The sequence below is a fragment of the Drosophila sechellia genome, chromosome 3R, assembly GCF_004382195.2.
Source record: "Drosophila sechellia strain sech25 chromosome 3R, ASM438219v1, whole genome shotgun sequence".
Lineage (NCBI taxonomy): Eukaryota > Metazoa > Arthropoda > Insecta > Diptera > Drosophilidae > Drosophila > Drosophila sechellia.
In genome coordinates, this window is record NC_045952.1 from 5491318 (window position 1) to 5509023 (window position 17706).

At 45.8% G+C, this 17706-nt stretch overlaps 4 protein-coding genes across 7 annotated transcripts; 2 read left to right on the top strand and 2 right to left on the bottom strand.

The window, feature by feature from the left end:
- The first annotated feature begins 2774 nt into the window (after positions 1-2774).
- On the top strand, positions 2775-3861 carry LOC6614137 (Golgi-associated plant pathogenesis-related protein 1). The gene is made up of 5 exons (XM_002038554.2): positions 2775-2962; positions 3018-3155; positions 3211-3431; positions 3480-3605; positions 3657-3861. Exons 1-5 carry the CDS (start codon positions 2912-2914, stop codon positions 3736-3738), a joined length of 618 nt encoding a protein of 205 aa, XP_002038590.1. The 5' UTR covers positions 2775-2911; the 3' UTR covers positions 3739-3861.
- Positions 3843-5888, bottom strand: LOC6614138 (argininosuccinate synthase). Its single transcript, XM_032722310.1, has 3 exons — positions 5677-5888; positions 5346-5591; positions 3843-4771 (listed from the first exon to the last, which is right to left on the bottom strand). The coding sequence occupies exons 1-3, from the start codon at positions 5845-5847 to the stop codon at positions 3929-3931; spliced, it is 1260 nt and encodes a 419-aa protein (XP_032578201.1). The 5' UTR covers positions 5848-5888; the 3' UTR covers positions 3843-3928.
- A 1028-nt stretch (positions 5889-6916) lies between these two features.
- Positions 6917-16191, top strand: LOC6614139 (transcription initiation factor TFIID subunit 1). Of its 4 annotated transcripts, XM_002038556.2 has the most exons (16): positions 6917-7179; positions 7334-7641; positions 7818-7952; positions 8008-8219; positions 8285-8916; positions 8976-9356; positions 9412-10126; positions 10184-10456; positions 10539-10760; positions 10830-12717; positions 12793-12935; positions 12997-13327; positions 14090-14188; positions 14545-14739; positions 15066-15158; positions 15285-16191. In XM_002038556.2, exons 1-16 carry the CDS (start codon positions 6998-7000, stop codon positions 15869-15871), a joined length of 6396 nt encoding a protein of 2131 aa, XP_002038592.1. In that variant the 5' UTR covers positions 6917-6997; the 3' UTR covers positions 15872-16191. The 4 variants fall into 4 exon arrangements, with proteins under 4 accessions (XP_002038592.1, XP_032579119.1, XP_032579120.1 ...); XM_032723228.1 differs by lacking the exon at positions 15066-15158; XM_032723229.1 differs by lacking the exon at positions 14090-14188.
- Positions 16192-16272: 81 nt separating this feature from the next.
- Positions 16273-17465, bottom strand: LOC6614140 (probable peptidyl-tRNA hydrolase 2). The gene is made up of 2 exons (XM_002038557.2): positions 17182-17465; positions 16273-16903 (listed from the first exon to the last, which is right to left on the bottom strand). The coding sequence occupies exons 1-2, from the start codon at positions 17368-17370 to the stop codon at positions 16532-16534; spliced, it is 561 nt and encodes a 186-aa protein (XP_002038593.1). The 5' UTR covers positions 17371-17465; the 3' UTR covers positions 16273-16531.
- Positions 17466-17706: the final 241 nt, after the last annotated feature.

The window sequence follows — 17706 nt, forward strand, 5'->3', positions numbered from 1 at the left end:
CTTCTGTCTGCACTTAATTACAAAATGAGAATGCATCCAACGGCAGGGCCAGCAACTACAACAAAGCCCGCGCAAACAAATTTCAATATTAAAATTCCTTTTGCCCATAGTTTTGGCGCCGCGAAGGAGCAGAACGAAAGGTCCGGAGCAGGGTGCCGGAAATCGGAAGTACGATGTCGGATGTCGTGAGTCAGAAGCCAGAGGTCATGGAGACAGAGACAGCGACGGCACAGCTGGGTGAGTGCAACTGCGTGATAATTAAAATCAAAGCGCTCGAAAGAGGTCAGGACTTTCGCTTGGATTGCAAAGAGGACACCAAGACGAATCTTGAATACAATGAGGCAGGAGGAGGATCTTCACAGCAGGGACAAATAAAATACAAATCGGCGAACCATTGGCCAAGAATAATGAACTAAAAAGCATGAACCATAAAAACACCAAGTGCATTACAATCAAGTAAGTGTTGAAGACCAGGCTTAAAAACTAGCCTTTTCTATAGTTTCATATCCATTTTTTTTTTTGTTACAAATTCCAGAATGAACTACAAACTCAAGTGTCCTGGAAACGCAGCCATAGGTCAGGACTTTTCTAATCCCTATAGTTCTGTCATTCCATGGTGAGCGGGGGGAGCAGCTGTATGGGGTGCTATCAAAACAATGAGGAGCAATTAAAATTCATCCCAGAAGGATGGGGATGGGGGCAGTAGGAGGACACATGCTCATAAATAAATTTATGTTTGCTGAAGTGTATTGGGCGTGCCAGGATACCTCGTCTCCTAGCTCCTGCTTCCAGTTAAAGTTGGCCATAAATTTCTTGCTGTTGTTGCCAGCTCCGACAGCTTTGAGACAGGTCCAGAGAATGAGACGGAGCGTGTTTCTCTTTGCAATTACAGGGACTTCTATTTTATCATTCTGTTTCGTATCTGGGGAATTTGGTGCTGGTCTTTTGAGTTCTGTTTACAGTTCGACTAATCAATTTGCCCAGCTAGGAGGGATATCATCGTGTAAGTGGCGAAAATCAGCAGCCATTTAAATGCGCGCTTTAAGCCGCTTTCCGCTGTGTTGTTAATCATACTTCACACTTTTCACAAAGTTAACCTTTGATTCAATTTATCAACTTCAATAAGCAGCACGGCAATAAAGGCGACACACACACATATATATATACACAGGGGCCGCAAAAACCAGAGAGAAAGCAGGGTTTCGCAAAAGTTGCGCCTGCGAATCGCAAAGGACTAACGACATCCTTTGAACGCTCGCAAATAATCCCGCAAAAACCGAGAGCTTAACTTTTTCAGCATTTATGGCGTTGCATTCGCCCACATTTGGGCAAAGCCCTTTTTGCCGTTCGCCCAGTTTAGCACAAAGTTGAAGCGTCAACGTTGTCTGATTCTGATCGTATGCCACCAGAAGGCAGCGCAGCCCACAAAAGCAACATTGTATCTGCCACTGATGGATGGATAGATTCCTGGATGCACCGATGGATGGATATGGATGGATGGCCTGCACGAGGCCCGAGTACAGTTCGATTTCAGTTAAGTTGGTTCACAGGCGCGGTTTCGAGGCCCGAATTTGTTGCCAAGCTCCAGCGATTGACCACCAGACAACGGCGTTTTGGGGCACAGTTCCGTTGAATTCGGCACTCCGGTTTTCAAGCAAAAAGAGCAATCGGTCTTGTGCTCATCAGGAATAGATACACTATCTTGCAAGCTTGATGCAACCATTATTTAAGCACCTAAATTAATAATTAGAAAAATATTATTTTTCAACCTCATGCGCTAATCAGAACTCTCCGCTTTTATATTTCCGCAGTTTATATGTCCTTATCCCAAAGTAGTTGTGCCAACGAGACCAAGTCAAATATTGGTGCTCGATGTCCTTCGGGAGCTTCTGGATCTGTCGAAAGTTGTCATCGCTTGATTCTCCGTCGTTAGCCCTGTGAATCCCTGGGCTGGGAAATGTCTTGCCCGCTCATCAATTCATGTCAATAGAAGGACAATGTTTGCCTACACACGGAGGCACAGATGCAGACGGACATACTCGTATAAATATCCAAGAAGCCTGAAATACAACCCAATCCGGTGTTTCTGCTGCTGTCGGACTTTCCTCTATTTATTTGTTGTAATAATATTAGTTTTTGCATTTATGTATGTGCGATTGTGTACTCACAAGAAGCATCCTTTGTTTTGCTCGTCTTTCGCCGGACCTGGGCCACTCCGGAAACAAGATTAATGCAATTGGGAAATCCATGCTGGAGCAGATGTGTTGGCTCCTCTGTTTGCTTTTGTCTCAGCTCTGGCAAATATTGGGAATGATGTATGTATATTTATTTATATGATAGTATTTCATTAATTGTGTATTCGACTGCCTTTGCAAGTGTCCCGCCGCCGCACTTGAGCAGCAGATTTATTAAACAATTGCAATAGAAATTACACAACTACTCGTACTTGCCAATCTGAAGTGCATGTACATACAAAGTAAAATATTTTATTCAGCTAGACTGCACTTGATTCGAATTTGATTGGGCATTACTGAGGTGCACAGATTGAGTGAAAGAAGTAGTGCAACTTATTCTAGTTCAAACTTGTACACTCACAAAAATTGAGAACGACAAAAAAACCGAGATCGGTTGTGCATCATCATTCTCATGAGATGAAACCTTCTTGATTTCGAAAAGAATACGCTCTCAATATTGACAATTTCAGACGGAAGCAGTATCGATCTGAGTTTGCTGAGCATGATTCAATCTTGGCTAGATTTTGAGATCTAAATTCTCAAATCAATTGAGAACGGTTTTTTCTCTGAGTGTACAATCGAGCATACAGAAACCTTTCAGAACAACGCCACAATGTTAAAATACTAGATGCCAAAATTTTCGTAGTGAGACTCCCGAAGAGCCTCTTCTCAAAACTATGCGTTTAATAAGGATTCTAGTGATTATGTTTTTGGTAGCAATAAGCGAGGTACTTGACAAGATTGACGTGCCTGTAACATCTTACGATCCAACATCCATTTCAGTTCGATCGGAACTTTGCCATAAACTATGACAATGCCGGAATTGTTCTAAGGGAAATAAACAAGAGAAGAAATCGCCATGGCGTCCCAAAATTGAAATTGGACAACGTACTCAGTAACGAATGCCAAAGTTATGCTTGGGTATGATTAAAGCCAGCTCCTCTAACCCTACTTGCCTAAGAGGTTCAACCACCAGAAACTGTCCAAGTCGGCGACTCTTAACTATTCGGATCCCACTAACAAGGATTATACAGAAAGCATCTGCAAATTTGAAGTAAAGAGGGGAGCACTGTCGAGATGTGTCAAAAACTGGTATAGAGGAAGGAAATTGGATATCTTAGACCCCAAGGCTAAAGATTTCACTGCCATGATTTGGAGGTCGTCCGTTTCCTTGGGCTATGGCGACGCAAACATAAAGTAAGTTCCTATTTTCTTATTCGGTCGGAAATGATCACCGTTCCTTAGTTCTCTGCAAGGGGTTTTCGTGGTCAGATACACTCCACCTGGAAATGTGAAAGGATTGTACAAGGACAATGTTCCTCCCAGGAAGAGAAAACTAAAGAAAAAAAAGAAACAAAACAAACGAAAAGAGTAGGATTTGCATATGCGGCAAAAATGTTGTTCCTAATCGTATTGTTCCAGAGACTGTGCCAGTCGTCCGGATAATCGATGTGTCTTATTGTTGTCCATTCTTTTCTTGGTGTCTACTAATTGGCAAAATTGATGTCCGCTAACTGGAACTAGGTAGTCATAGTCCTCTTAAATGAAAATTATTTGTGTAAGTCAAATTTTAGTAAGCTGGAATAAAGCAATGTGTATTCAATCGCCTCGGTTTGGTCATTATAAATGTTTATGTATTGTTAATGCTTTTAAGTAACACAATATGAAATTTTAATTTATTCTAGCTTTTTCGTTCAGTTTTTCTTCGTTGGCACTTCGTAGGCACCGAACGCTCGGACATGTTCCCTGATTCGGACCGCATTGATGGCGATAAATCCACCGGCATCCTGAGGCACATAGCCACCGTGGACGTCCATAGATACGAGCTGTTCGTTGTAAAGAGCTCCCACATTATTCGACGCCTTCCGGGCGACGGCACGGCAATAGCCAGGAGCCAGTTCCACGGTGACCTTTCCGGAGACCCGCTGCTCGGCCAACTCGATGCATTTACGGGCATAAATTGCCTCGGGACTGAACCAGAAGCCATTGTACACGTAGTCGGCCATGCGATCCCGCAGAACCTGCTTGGTGCGGAGTACTTCGCGGTCCAAAGCAAACACCTCGAGGTCCTGGTGAGCAGCAAAGAGGATGGTGCCTCCAGGCGTCTCGTACACCCCCCGTGACTTCAGTCCCACAAAGCGATTTTCCACGATGTCAATCCGCCCAATGCCATAGAATCCGCCAAGCCTATTGAGGAAATCTAGCATCTCCAGGGGTTTGGTGTAGACTCGTCTGCCGGCCAAATCCTCCACACTGCTGGGCAGTCCCCGATCGAATTGAATGACCAAGCGAATCGGATTACACGGAGCCCTAGTCATGGGATCGACTGTCATCTGGTAGAGATTTTCCGGAGCTACTGTGTTGGGATCTTCGAGTATTCCGGACTCGTAGCTGATGTGCAGGATGTTGGCATCGGTGCTCCAGGGAGTGGCTGGCTTGGCGCTCACCTCGATGCCGTGTTGCTGGGCATAGGCAATGAGGTCCTGTCGACCTTGAAACTGGCAGCAGAATTTTACATCCCTCCAGGGAGCGATTATCTGAAAAAAGTCGATTTCTCGTTTATAGCACAGTCAAATCTTTAAATTTGTATATTAAGTTTCTATAAGTGTACTTGAAGTAAAAAAACATTTGTAGCTTGAAATGGGGCTTTATGACTATTTCATATAAATCGATTTTGATGTTCACTTCATTGTGATGACATATTCTTCCGGCTGAGCAACAGAAACCATGGCGATCCAAAAAGCTCTTGACTTCTTTATTTAAAATTAAGAAAAACTAAAAAATAGTATAAGCTTTGCGATTTCGAAGTAGCAAACAAAACGGCTTAAAGCCGTGTCTTGAAAAGGAACATTCAATCAACATGTCGACGAACCGGTTCTTAAACCGGAACCTTCTCTATCGGCGCCGTGAACTTCACGGCACTTCTTGTAACATAGATTTGTTTATAGATTACACTCATATATGTAAACGTAGCTAGAGTCAGACAACTTGGGTAAGCACGACTGTATTGTTGACTTGGCGTGCGATAAGGTGCTGATAAGAGAGGCAATCTGACCGTGAGGGGTCTTACCAATCAATTAGTACGGATACCTCTAAAAACTTTGGACGTACCTTTAGATCCGGTTTGAGGGCGTAGGCGCACAACTCGAAGCGCACCTGGTCGTTTCCCTTTCCGGTGGCTCCGTGGGCCAGGTACTTGGCTCCATACTCGCGGGCGACCTCTATCAGGGCTACACTGATGCAGGGCCTGGCCAGAGAAGTGCCCAGCAGATAGCGCTCCTCGTACACCAGACCCATTTGTACGGCCGGCCAGATATAGTCCTCCACGAAGGACTGCTTGACATCGGCCACGATAACCTGAGTCGATAGGACGAAACATATTATAAGAATTCGAATTCAAATTTCGTTCGACATATGTATGTCACACTTCTGGTTGTCACACCTTTTTTGCGCCAATCTTAAGGGCCTTCTTCTCGGCGGCGGTGAAATCTTCCTTCTGGCCTACATCGGCCAGGACGCAAATGACCTCATACTGCTTGTCCAGCAACCACTTGAGGATGCAACTAGTGTCCAGGCCACCGGAGTAAGCTAAAATTACGGTTTCCGTAGCCATATTTCCCAGATGCCTGTCCACTTGTCACACTTGTGCAAAAAATACTACATTTCGAAAATTATTAGCTCGTTGAGCTTGGAGTAATCAAACTAGCTTATCAATCCCTACGCCTGGTTCCCTCTGTATTTACCTCTGATGATAAGGCGATGTTGCTGCCGCTGATAAACACCCGTTACTCGAAGAGTGCAGAATCACTTGACGAGTCGATCTGGCTGTGATCTCGCTGTGATTTTGGTAAATATAATTGCCTAAGTTGTTTGTCCATATCTGGGAACAGAAATCTTGGAAAAGGTAAGGTAATTTTTTGAGCAAATAAGCTAGCCCAATTTCAGGTACAATGAAGTCGGACACGGAAAAATATTAGCAAAAACTCCAGTTGCTTTCCAGGATTTCGTACAACTGAGTCAATGAATGCAATTTCATTGCTGATTCAATTTCATTGAATTAATAGGATTCTTTAGAGTTTAAGAATTTGTGGATGGCTTCCGATTTGTGGATATCGGAAATACATTTTATAACCAAAACCTATTGAAAACCCGTAGATTCATTTTATCTACAAGTTTCAAAATCGGATTCTTGAAGATGACTAAATTTGTAAACTCTGCCTACTTTAGTATGCAATCAAAACTCAAACCCGATTTTAAGTTTTTGATATCTGCAGTAATTATGATAGTTTGCTACCGTTTTCTGGAAAATCTGAAAAAATAGAGAAATATAGCAATTTTTTCACCAAGGAGCGTTGAATAAAATATTTTTGGATGAATAAAGTTACATTTTGATAGAATGTGATCCAACCACAAGTGATCGTGTTAAGTGTGTGGAGGCTTAGATAAGCGCTTTTCAGAATTATTTTATAATATAAATGAAAAGTACGAATAAAAAAGGAATGTATATTTTGTAATAAAAATCCACTTATGGCCATCCATGGTACAAAATTGCCAATTATAAATATTACAGAGCAATTCTATTTGGACAGCAACCTTCGGTACAAAACTCAATTGGCATTCCCAAGCTCCCAACCCTTGTCCCTGCGGCCATGAGGTATCTTTGCCTTGTCCATCGACGGTCACACTTACGCGTGTGAAAAATGCAATTACGCTCCGTCGAAGAAAATATACTTTAGCCGCGTAAACATTGTAAGCCCGTGGAAATGGAGATGGAATCCGACAACAGCGACGACGAGGGATCGATCGGCAATGGATTGGACTTGACCGGCATTCTTTTCGGCAACATCGACTCCGAGGGCAGACTGCTGCAAGACGATGACGGAGAGGGGCGCGGGGGCACCGGTTTCGATGCGGAGCTCCGGGAAAACATTGGATCCCTTTCCAAGTGAGTAACACATATGCAGTCATCTTTTTCAGTGCAAGTGGCATCACATGTATGTACATACATATGTAAACACGGCATCATTCAAGTATATCTTAAATCACAAGATATGAGACACTTTTAATTGCATTTCACATTGCATATGGATAACTTTCAGATTGGGTCTGGATTCTATGCTGCTCGAGGTTATCGACCGCAAGGAGGCCGAGCCTCTGTCGGATGACGAGGAGGAGGAGAAGCCAGCCGCCAGTGCCAGCGGAGGAATGAGTGCCTTTGATGCGCTCAAAGCGGGCGTTAAAAGTGAGGAAAGGGAGGATGGCGCTGTAAAGGCTCAGGACGATGCCATAGACTACTCTGACATCACTGAGTTATCCGAGGACTGCCCACGCACTCCGCCCGCGGAAACAACCACCTATGATGACTTAGAAGACGCCATTCCAGCTTCCAAAGTAGAGGCCAAGTTGAGTAAGTAACACCGTAATGTACAATTTAATCAGTTCACACTGGGAGGAGAGGATATTGCTAAAATTTTAAAAGGTCTATGCATTTCCTGTCAAAGTGACATACGACTAATTTTGCACCGCTCAGTTTGGGTTCAGACCTATTGCTATACAGAGGGAATAACTCACATTTTGTTGCAGCTAAGGACGACAAGGAACTAATGCCTCCACCAAGTGCACCAATGCGCTCCGGCTCTGGCAGCGGCACTGAGGAACCGGCCAAGTCAAATGATGCATCTAGTCCCAGTGACGATTCCAAATCTACTAATTTAAAGGGTAAAAATTATTTGAAAACATAATAGAATTCTTTGTCAATGTTCATTTCTTTAAGATGCGGATCGGAAGCTGGATACACCACTGGCAGACATACTGCCGTCCAAGTACCAGAATGTGGATGTGCGTGAGCTCTTTCCGGACTTTCGTCCCCAAAAGGTGCTACGCTTCTCCCGTCTCTTCGGACCAGGTAAACCTACGAGTTTGCCCCAAATCTGGCGACACGTGCGCAATCGCCGCCGCAAGCGAAATCAATCCAGGGATCAGAAGGTAGAATATCAGAGTACTTTTAAACGGGACAGGATCACCAGGAAACTTCTCGTAAACCCTTTCAGACGACAAACACTGGTGGTTCGGACTCTGCCAGCGATACTGAGGAGCCACGCAAGCGAGGCTTCAGTCTGCACTATGCTGCAGAGCCAACGCCAGCGGAATGCATGTCCGACGACGAGGACAAATTGCTGGGCGACTTCAACAGCGAGGATGTGCGTCCAGAAGGACCGGACAACGGCGAGAACAGCGATCATAAGCCAAAGGTGGCTGACTGGCGGTTTGGGCCTGCACAGATTTGGTATGATATGCTAGAGGTGCCCGACTCCGGAGAGGGTTTCAACTACGGCTTCAAGACAAAGGCAGCAAGCACCTCGTCTCAGCCGCAGATCAAGGATGAACGGCGTGTAAAGAGTCCAGAAGATGATGTCGAGGATCCAAGCATTGCGGATGATGCCTTTCTCATGGTCTCCCAGCTGCACTGGGAAGACGACGTGGTCTGGGACGGTAACGACATCAAGGCCAAGGTGCTACAAAAGCTTAACTCAAAGACAAATGCAGCCGGATGGTTGCCATCGAGCGGATCGAGAACGGCAGGCGCCTTTAGCCAGCCGGGCAAACCGTCTATGCCCGTGGGAAACAGCAGTGGAAGCTCCAAGCAGGGTTCGGGAGCATCAAGCAAAAAGGCCCAGCAAAAGTAATTATTTGAAAGTTGAATTCATAAGTATTTTACACTAATATTTCAATTGATTTTAGTGCTCAAGCAAAGCCTGCGGAGGCACCTGATGACACCTGGTATAGCCTTTTTCCAGTGGAAAATGAGGAGCTAATATACTACAAGTGGGAGGATGAGGTAATCTGGGATGCCCAACAAGTGAGCAAGGTGCCCAAGCCGAAGGTACTCACTTTGGATCCCAACGACGAAAACATCATTTTGGGTATTCCCGATGACATTGATCCCTCTAAAATCAATAAGAGCACGGGTCCTCCACCTAAGATCAAGATACCGCATCCTCACGTGAAGAAGTCTAAGATCCTACTTGGCAAAGCGGGTGTGATTAACGTGCTTGCGGAGGACACACCACCGCCGCCACCCAAAAGTCCTGACCGTGACCCCTTCAACATATCCAATGACACGTAAGTTTCTTAATATATTAATGAATGCAGAATGCAGATTTTGATTCCCTTGCAGGTACTACACACCGAAGACTGAACCCACCCTACGACTTAAGGTGGGCGGTAATCTCATTCAGCACTCGACTCCGGTGGTAGAGCTGCGAGCTCCGTTTGTGCCTACGCACATGGGCCCGATGAAGCTCCGCTCCTTCCATCGTCCCCCCCTAAAGAAGTACTCCCACGGGCCAATGGCCCAGTCTATCTCTCATCCTGTCTTCCCACTGCTGAAGACCATCGCAAAGAAGGCGAAGCAGCGCGAAGTGGAGCGCATTGCCTCCGGTGGCGGAGACGTCTTCTTTATGCGCAACCCAGAGGATTTAAGCGGAAGGGACGGAGACATCGTGCTAGCTGAATTCTGCGAAGAGCATCCGCCCCTGATAAACCAGGTGGGCATGTGCTCCAAGATAAAGAACTACTACAAGCGTAAGGCTGAGAAGGACAGTGGGCCGCAAGATTTTGTTTATGGAGAAGTGGCCTTTGCGCACACCAGTCCCTTCCTGGGCATCCTGCATCCTGGCCAGTGCATCCAGGCGATTGAGAACAACATGTACCGAGCGCCTATTTATCCACATAAGATGGCTCACAACGATTTTCTCGTCATTCGCACGCGTAACAATTACTGGATTCGGTCGGTGAATTCAATATACACAGTGGGTCAGGAGTGTCCGCTGTACGAGGTACCCGGTCCGAATTCCAAAAGGGCCAACAACTTCACCCGTGACTTTCTGCAGGTAAGTCCAGAGATCTTATCTGGCTTTCACTTGCTAACAATTTGTTTGTTTGGTCAGGTGTTTATTTACCGCCTGTTCTGGAAAAGTCGCGACAACCCGCGCCGCATTCGAATGGACGATATAAAACAGGCTTTTCCCGCTCATTCTGAGAGCAGCATCCGCAAGCGTCTGAAGCAGTGCGCCGACTTCAAGCGAACAGGCATGGACTCCAATTGGTGGGTTATAAAGCCGGAGTTTCGCCTTCCCTCCGAGGAGGAGATCCGAGCCATGGTGTCACCTGAGCAGTGTTGCGCGTACTTTAGCATGATCGCGGCGGAACAACGCTTAAAGGTATGTGTTTGGAAACATGGCGAAGTCTTGTTTAATCTTACTTGTTTTGCTGAGCTCTATATTTTATTTTTTCTTGTTTTAGGATGCTGGGTATGGGGAGAAGTTTTTGTTCGCACCTCAGGAAGATGACGACGAGGAGGCGCAACTGAAGCTTGACGACGAAGTAAAGGTGGCTCCTTGGAACACGACTCGCGCATATATCCAAGCCATGCGGGGAAAGTGCTTACTCCAGTTGAGTGGTCCAGCCGATCCAACGGGATGTGGAGAGGGATTTTCATATGTTCGAGTGCCAAACAAGCCCACGGTAATATATTTTACATAAAAATATAAAACCAACTTATTTAAATATTTTTTCTTCCAATCACTCTCACAGCAAACAAAGGAGGAGCAAGAGTCGCAGCCAAAACGGTCGGTCACAGGAACAGATGCAGATCTGCGTCGGCTGCCACTCCAACGTGCAAAAGAGCTGTTGCGGCAGTTCAAGGTGCCCGAGGAGGAGATCAAAAAGCTTTCCCGCTGGGAGGTCATTGACGTGGTGCGCACCCTGTCCACGGAAAAGGCCAAGGCCGGTGAAGAGGGAATGGATAAGTTCTCTCGTGGCAACCGGTTCTCCATTGCAGAGCATCAGGAGCGTTATAAGGAAGAGTGCCAGCGCATATTCGATCTGCAAAACAGAGTGCTGGCCAGCTCTGAGGTGCTGTCCACTGATGAGGCAGAGTCCTCGGCCTCCGAGGAATCTGATCTCGAAGAACTTGGCAAGAATCTTGAGAACATGCTGTCAAACAAGAAAACCTCGACGCAATTGTCAAGGGAACGTGAAGAGCTGGAGCGTCAGGAGTTGCTTCGCCAGCTTGACGAAGAACACGGCGGACCAAGTGGTAGTGGCGGAGCCAAGGGAGCCAAAGGAAAGGAGGATCCCGGACAGCAAATGCTGGCAACTAACAACCAGGGCAGAATCCTTCGCATTACGCGTACCTTCAGAGGCAACGACGGCAAGGAATATACTCGCGTGGAGACTGTGCGGCGGCAACCAGTTATCGACGCCTACATCAAGATTCGCACCACTAAGGACGAGCAGTTCATCAAGCAGTTCGCAACGCTAGATGAGCAGCAGAAGGAGGAGATGAAGCGCGAAAAGAGACGCATTCAGGAGCAGCTACGTCGCATCAAGCGCAACCAGGAGCGCGAACGCCTGGCTCAGCTAGCTCAGAACCAGAAGCTGCAGCCAGGTGGCATGCCCACTTCCCTAGGAGATCCTAAGAGCTCGGGCGGTCATTCGCACAAGGAGCGGGATAGCGGCTACAAGGAGGTCAGTCCTTCGCGCAAGAAGTTCAAACTTAAGCCAGACCTAAAGCTGAAGTGCGGCGCCTGTGGACAGGTTGGTCACATGCGCACAAACAAAGCCTGTCCCTTGTATTCTGGCATGCAAAGCAGTCTGTCCCAGTCAAATCCATCTCTGGCTGACGATTTTGATGAGCAGAGCGAAAAGGAGATGACAATGGATGACGATGATCTGGTGAATGTCGATGGCACTAAAGTAACGCTCAGCAGTAAGATTCTCAAGCGTCATGGTGGTGATGATGGCAAGCGCCGCAGCGCATCTAGCTCTGGTTTTACCTTGAAGGTTCCCCGAGATGCGATGGGCAAGAAGAAACGCAGAGTGGGCGGTGATCTTCATTGTGACTATCTGCAGCGACACAATAAAACGGCCAATCGCAGGCGCACAGACCCCGTTGTGGTACTGTCCTCTATCCTGGAGATTATCCACAATGAGCTGCGATCTATGCCGGATGTATCGCCATTCCTGTTCCCGGTAAGCGCGAAAAAGGTGCCCGACTACTACCGCGTGGTGACCAAGCCGATGGATCTGCAAACGATGAGGGAGTATATCCGCCAAAGGCGCTACACGAGTCGCGAGATGTTCCTCGAGGATCTCAAGCAGATTGTGGACAACTCGCTGATCTACAATGGACCGCAGAGTGCATACACCTTGGCAGCCCAACGCATGTTCAGCAGTTGCTTTGAGTTGCTCGCAGAGCGCGAAGACAAACTGATGCGCCTCGAGAAGGCAATTAACCCGCTTCTGGACGACGATGACCAAGTTGCGCTCTCCTTTATCTTTGACAAGCTGCACTCGCAGATTAAACAATTACCAGAGAGCTGGCCTTTCCTTAAGCCTGTCAACAAGAAACAGGTTAAGGACTACTACACGGTTATCAAGCGACCCATGGACCTCGAAACAATCGGCAAAAATATTGAAGGTAAGCTTTTAGATATCCTTTTTTGGGAACAAATGCCAATCGCTCGTGAATACTAATCAACGCTTTCAAAAACAGCTCATCGCTATCACAGTCGTGCCGAGTATCTGGCTGATATCGAGTTGATCGCCACCAACTGTGAGCAGTACAACGGCAGTGACACCCGCTACACCAAGTTCTCAAAGAAGATACTGGATTATGCCCAAACCCAGTTAATTGAGGTAGGTCTCTTTTGTTCTGCATATACACCGTTGTTCTTACAATGATATTGCTTTAAACTAGTTTTCGGAGCACTGCGGCCAGTTGGAAAATAACATAGCTAAGACGCAGGAGCGTGCTAGAGAGAATGCACCGGAGTTTGATGAAGCCTGGGGCAATGATGACTACAACTTTGACCGTGGCAGTAGGGCCAGTTCGCCTGCAGATGACTACATCGACGTCGAGGGTCATGCGGGACATGCCTCCTCATCGAACTCCATCCATCGCAGCATGGGCGCCGAGGCCGGTTCGTCGCACACGGCGCCGGCGGTGCGAAAACCAGCTCCTCCAGGTCCTGGTGAGGTGAAGCGCGGACGGGGTAGGCCCCGCAAGCAGCGCGACCCCATTGAGGAGGGTAAGTGGGCTTGGGCTTCAGTTACTAATTTATTATTTCGCCTTATCGATCGGTCAAGGATCTGTGGCACTTTACTAGAACCTCATACATACCCATTTCTACATTTACTCTTTCGTGGACCTCTAAAGAACTATTGGTATTGATCATTCTCTCTTTTACATTTCGAATTCAGAACGTTCGGTTATGGTTGACACGGATCCGAAAGGATCCTTATGCTTATACTAATCCCAGACTTACTTTAATTTAAGCGTAGTAACACTGATTTTCTGAATGGATGGAATCAGATTCATTGTATAGACATTCATGTAGATATTGAGGTATTGGACATGATCGCCATGCATGCATATGAATATATGTCTAGTAAGCTTATGGAATTGTAAAATGCCCTATTTTTGCATACTTAGAATTTGTATTGCACATCATAAAGATGAGTGCGTAATATATGCATATTTGGACCCATATATACTATCTAGATTTTACCCATATCTGGCGTAATTTCAATTGCGTTTAAATATTTGCGAATTGTCTTTGGGTTTGTTCGAATTGTTAACTTTAAATGTTAAATTGGTCAACTTTGTCAGGTCTTTTTATTATAAACATTTGGATTTATTAGGGCCAGTGAACTGCTGTTTAATAACTAAAAAGGGAAATCTTTTTCACATACATATTCGAAAATGTAACAAGATGTATCTATTAGGGCCAATACCGCAAACATTTCACTGTTGCCACCAACGAATTGCAAAAACTTTTACCTTTTTCTAGTCAAATCCCAGAATCCGGTTAAGCGTGGTCGGGGGCGTCCGAGGAAGGACAGCCTTGCCTCAAACATGAGTCACACGCAAGCTTACTTCCTGGATGAAGGTAAGCCTCTAATCGCCGACTAATTGAAACTAAGCCTGCGAGCCACCTCACAACTACTCACTTGCATCTTGTTTTTGAACACAACACAACAAAACCAAACCCAAATTTACTGACCGGTTCCACAGCTTTTTACACGCACCACATTTTCGATTTGGATATTCGAGCTTTAATTACTAACTAGCACTATTCGTAGATCATTAGCTTAGTAGCTAACATTTTGCATGATTGTAGATTATAATTTAATTCTACGTTTTCGTACATTTTAAACATGATTTGATTTTTTTCAGTATTTGGTTATGCACTTGTCTCCGATCAAAATTAAAGATATGTTATTAAAATTATTTGGTTTCCGTTAGACCTCCAATGCTCCACAGACGACGAGGACGACGACGAGGAGGAGGACTTCCAGGAGGTCTCCGAAGACGAGAACAATGCGGCCAGCATTTTGGATCAGGGCGAACGTATCAATGCGCCTGTCGATGCCATGGATGGCATGTTTGACCCCAAGAACATCAAGACAGAGATCGACATAGATGCTCATCAGATGGCAGGTGGGTACATTCATACTAAGGCTTACTTAGTTATTTTCATTCTTAGAAGAGAACCGCATACGATAATTTGGTTTGATCTTTGAATTCTAAATTGCCAAATCATTTGAGAACAATTAATTTTCCCAGCTGAAAGTTTGGCGGTGGGTATTAGATAGTCTTTATCGTTTATTCTCAATTAAATTCCATTATAAAATTTCCAATTTTTTATGTTTAATACGGTTCTTGCCACGCGCTTTGAGGAGTAATACTAATCTAGAAACCACTTTAATTCGCTGACTGTGTTTGGATTTTTTCTGTTTCTGATTTTACCCAAATCACCTAAGCAGAGGAGCCGATCGGCGAGGATGACAGCCAGCAGGTGGCCGAAGCAATGGTGCAGTTGAGTGGCGTGGGCGGCTACTATGCTCAACAGCAGCAAGGTCTTTATTATCCTTACTTCGTGTTTGTGTTGTGCCCTCGATGTCCATGTCCCCACTCCTATAATCCCATATATGATTAGGACTTTGAGTACGCTTTTCCTAATGAGAGTTTTCAAAACATTTCAGATGAATCCATGGACGTGGACCCCAACTACGATCCCTCAGATTTCCTGGCCATGCACAAGCCGCGCCAGAGCCTCGGCGAGCCCAGCAGCTTGCAGGGTGCCTTCACCAACTTCCTCTCCCACGAGCAGGATGATAATGGGCCGTACCATCCCGCCGAAGCCAGCACAAGTGCCGCTTCCGGTGCAGCCTTAGGAATGGACGATTCAATGGCCATGCAAATGGCGCCGGAAATGCCTGTCAATACCATGAACAACGGAATGGGCATTGATGATGATCTGGATATTTCGGAGAGTGACGAGGAAGACGATGGTTCCCGAGTGCGCATCAAGAAGGAGGTCTTCGACGACGGGGATTACGCCCTGCAGCACCAGCAGATGGGACAGGCAGCATCGCAGTCGCAGATCTACATGGTGGATTCTTCCAACGAGCCCACGAATCTCGACTACCAGCAGCCACCGCAGCTAGACTTCCAACAAGTGCAGGGAATGGAGCAATTGCAGCACCAAGTGATGCCTTCACTGCAACCAGAGCAACTGCAGCAGCAACAGACGCCGCATGGAGACAATGATTATGCCTGGACGTTTTAGTGATAAGAAATTATTGTTAGTTAGTTAGAACATAAAACATAGATTTAATAATAGGATTGAGCTTCACTGTGAAACAATTTTATACACTTTTACAATGCATTATGTTTTGACGGATTTGGAAATACTGCAATATGTTCTCTGAAAAAAAAATATTTTTTGTTCATGCCGATAATTTTTTAATGTTAATGTCTACACTTTATTAAACCTAATTCAAAAAATGATTTTTTAAATATAATTTTCATAACTTTGAATCCTAGAAACAAACAATTCTCATCATTACTTTTCAAAAAACCCTATAGATTAAATCTGGAATAGACACATTTAATTTTTTAAATATATGTTAAAACGTTTTGGAGCAAGGAATTTTTCTTTTCCCACTTGAACCCCTACAAAAACATGCGTTTTGGAGCTTTGCAGTTCCAGGCTGGACTGTCAATCGTTTAATATTTTATAGCTCGGTTCACAGTAAACGTAATAACGTAAATCTTAGCTTAGCTTGCGTGTCACAGTCGTCCTCCTCGTCCTCCACCCGGTGGCATGACGCCATCCTCAGCCTTTCCACCGCTCCACCGATGCGCCCTATTGCTTTGTGAATTGTCGGGTTGCACTTGAGTGAGTAAGTAATGCCAATGGCCTGTGAGAGTTTTCGAAGTGCGGTTCTTACAGCAACTTCAGGTGGCCGGTAACCCGGTCGATGTCGGCGGCAGCCGCTGGACCCACGGCCAGCACAGTCTTGGAGTTGGCCTCAATTTGCGTGCGACCGGCGTCGCGGATGAGGCATGTGTTCAGCTGCTGTCTCTCGGCTGCCTTCTTGATGGCCATCAGCTCCGCCTCGCTCTCCACGCGAACGGCTATCTTGGCGCAACCGCAGTTCTCCCACGACTGCAGTAGTCGAGGAGTCCTGACCACGGCCCGCTGGTAAGCACCCACCGCTCCGTGGCCACACTGGGCGGCAATCTTGCCCTTGCCCATCTTGAGATCGTTGCGCACCACCAGGACCATCTTAAAGTTGTCGTTCAAGCCTCCATAGCCCTGCAATGTTTATGAAATGTTTTTTGTTGTAAAATCAAGCGTTGGTATTATAATTATTATAATGTGCATGTGCTATATATGTACTTATGTTAAGAAATCATACTTTAAAGCAAGTTGAGTACGACGTTCGAAAACTCCTACCGTACAACAAAGAATGACACTACTTTTATGCGTTTATGCGTTTGTATGCGTTCGATGATGGATTTGGGTCTACCATAAGTTCAGAGTACCAAGTGGATTGGGGCCATTGAATGCCTACCGAAGCCTTTCCTTCTTACCTTATCCGAAACTGAAGCCTCGGATCCGCTGGACACCGAAGATTCCTGCGAGAACGGGGCCGCCGCTCCCTCGGCACCGGAGTCCTTGGCATCGCCTCGCTTCAGGGCGTATCGGTAGCCCACGAAGAAGGACAGCATCACAGCCAGCCCATTGATGAGCTGCGTCGGATCCAGCAAGTTGTCGCCCATCTTGCTCCGCTTAGCTGATATATATTTCGCGAGAAAACGCAACCGATGGCGCTCACCTCACGTTTTCGCTTGCGGTCACACCAAGTTCGGAAAACGTTCCGGTCACATTGTGGTGGCAACTCGCTAACTTATCGATTACTCGGTCTGGCAGCACTATCGCTCTGTCCCGTATGGGGTATTCTTTAATATTTACCGTTAACTCAGAAATATATTTAAGAACTATTATTTTAATTACCACCCTATTAATTTACTTTTGCTACTATGATATGGAATTATATTATAAATTATATAATAATACTATTAAACAAGGTAAAGAAGCCTTTAATGTGCGAAATT

Coding starts and splice junctions, on each gene's coding strand:
- LOC6614138 (XM_032722310.1), bottom strand. CDS start 5,847: ATGGCTACGGAAACCGTAATTTTAGCTTACTCCGGTGGCCTGGACACT. Junction 5,592..5,676: donor TTAAGATTGGCGCAAAAAAG/GTGTGACAACCA, acceptor CTATCGACTCAG/GTTATCGTGGCCGATGTCAA. Junction 4,772..5,345: donor CCCTCAAACCGGATCTAAAG/GTACGTCCAAAG, acceptor GACTTTTTTCAG/ATAATCGCTCCCTGGAGGGA.
- LOC6614137 (XM_002038554.2), top strand. CDS start 2,912: ATGCGTTTAATAAGGATTCTAGTGATTATGTTTTTGGTAGCAATAAGC. Junction 3,156..3,210: donor AATGCCAAAGTTATGCTTGG/GTATGATTAAAG, acceptor TTCAACCACCAG/AAACTGTCCAAGTCGGCGAC. Junction 3,606..3,656: donor AAACAAAACAAACGAAAAGA/GTAGGATTTGCA, acceptor GTATTGTTCCAG/AGACTGTGCCAGTCGTCCGG.
- LOC6614140 (XM_002038557.2), bottom strand. CDS start 17,370: ATGGGCGACAACTTGCTGGATCCGACGCAGCTCATCAATGGGCTGGCT. Junction 16,904..17,181: donor AGGCTTCAGTTTCGGATAAG/GTAAGAAGGAAA, acceptor TAAACATTGCAG/GGCTATGGAGGCTTGAACGA.
- LOC6614139 (XM_002038556.2), top strand. CDS start 6,998: ATGGAGATGGAATCCGACAACAGCGACGACGAGGGATCGATCGGCAAT. Junction 9,357..9,411: donor TTCAACATATCCAATGACAC/GTAAGTTTCTTA, acceptor ATTCCCTTGCAG/GTACTACACACCGAAGACTG. Junction 12,718..12,792: donor AATCGGCAAAAATATTGAAG/GTAAGCTTTTAG, acceptor TTTCAAAAACAG/CTCATCGCTATCACAGTCGT.